General features: G+C 37.5%; 1 protein-coding gene across 1 annotated transcript; it reads right to left on the minus strand.

Moving 5' to 3' along the window:
- Nucleotides 1-127: 127 nt before the first annotated feature.
- Nucleotides 128-1,287, minus strand: LOC111383259 (probable cinnamyl alcohol dehydrogenase 1; the record flags this gene model as incomplete). The annotated part of the gene is made up of 4 exons (XM_023007337.1): nucleotides 1,279-1,287; nucleotides 1,015-1,160; nucleotides 456-569; nucleotides 128-358 (listed from the first exon to the last, which is right to left on the minus strand). Coding segments are annotated over exons 1-4 (500 nt in total), but the record flags the coding sequence as incomplete, so codon positions are not given.
- Between the last annotated feature and the right edge of the window lie 245 nt (nucleotides 1,288-1,532).

The following is a 1,532-nucleotide window of genomic DNA, read 5'->3' on the forward strand; positions in this document are numbered from 1 at the left end:
TTCCGGTGGGTAGCTTTCGGGTATCCTGAAGCAATACCTACAGAAAACTCAAAAAATTAATGAAAATCTAATGACTTCTCTTCTGTCTTCACATTTGCGAAAGTGTTCAAAAGAACAAACTACTCACCTCTCATGGACTACAATGTAACTAGAATATCCTCCCTTAGTGACCGTACCATCAACATCTATCCCATCAAATGTGAAAACTGCTCCCTTAGAGCAATGAATTTCTAATCCATCATCACAATATTGACACTCTCTACAAGAGTTAACATAAGTTCCAACTCCAACACAGTCACCAACTTTAAAGTGCTGAACATTCGAACCAACCTCTTTAATGATCCCAACAATCTCATGTCTGTCAGGCAGAGGAACGGCAAATCAGTTAGAAATAAGAGTTCAAATGCAAATTGGCATTGATTTTCTGCTTTATATAAATTGATGCACGTTTTTACCCAGGCACTAAAGGATACTTCGAATGTCCCATTTTGTTCCGGGTCCAAACAACATCAGCATAACAAACTCCACAGTATGCGATGTCTAGTGAAACATCATCGCTCCCCACAGCCCTGTTGAGATGTATAATCTGAGAGGTGAAGAACTATAAACAGGAACACAGTTTGCTTAAAAAGAATGCTGCGATAGAAACCATACTTGTATAACAAAGAAGTATTTCAAGGTAAAAAATTAAAACATAGATAAGCTTATAGTGTTGTTGTCATGAGATGAAACAAATTGGAAGCAGGTAATTGTGGCATAAACATTTAAAATTTTCAGTCGGCAGTACTATAAGTATTCTAAGTTCACAGAAAATCCAACAAGGAAACACGATGTTTCCAATTTATCTCTTTATCCAAGTAAAAGAAACACAAATTTTATTCTATTCCAAATGAGAACGTCTACTGGGAGACAGATTATATAGTGCAGGCTGTGCTCCTCAATTGTGGACGAAATGATATCCCTTAACCAAACTTAGGCTTGTTTCCTGGAAAGAAAATTTTACTAGACGCATACCTTCGGCTGAATTTGTATGGAGACAGAATTCCAGAAGGATCTCTAGCTGCCCAACCAAGACATTCCCCATTTGCATTTGTAGTTCCAGAAGTCATATTCACTGATCTACATATGAAAAATACAAAATGATATGGGTCCGGACAAGACTGAAAGGATTAAATGGAAGGAAAGATCAAAGTAATTCGCCACTTAACTGAAAGTTCTCGGTGACACAACCGAACCTAAGGATTCTAACAAGAAATATCGGAGCTCAATGAAATATACCAAAGACATACAGAGTTTCCGAAAACATGGATAACACCTTTCAAATGGAAAGATTTCTCCAAGAACTGAAAGCTGTTCCACAAAATACAACTTACGACTTATTTGTACTCATAGAGCATGTTTGGCCGCGGTATCGCGCTCTTAATACTGCTGAAATAAGCCAAAAAGAGTTCTCCTGTCTTTTAAGCTACGCCAAACATGCCTATCCGTCTAATATCGCGCTCTTAGTATGCACATAAATCCTATTGATGTTT

This window comes from Olea europaea, unplaced genomic scaffold, assembly GCF_002742605.1.
Source record: "Olea europaea var. sylvestris unplaced genomic scaffold, O_europaea_v1 scaffold26449, whole genome shotgun sequence".
Classification (NCBI taxonomy): Eukaryota; Viridiplantae; Streptophyta; class Magnoliopsida; order Lamiales; family Oleaceae; genus Olea; species Olea europaea.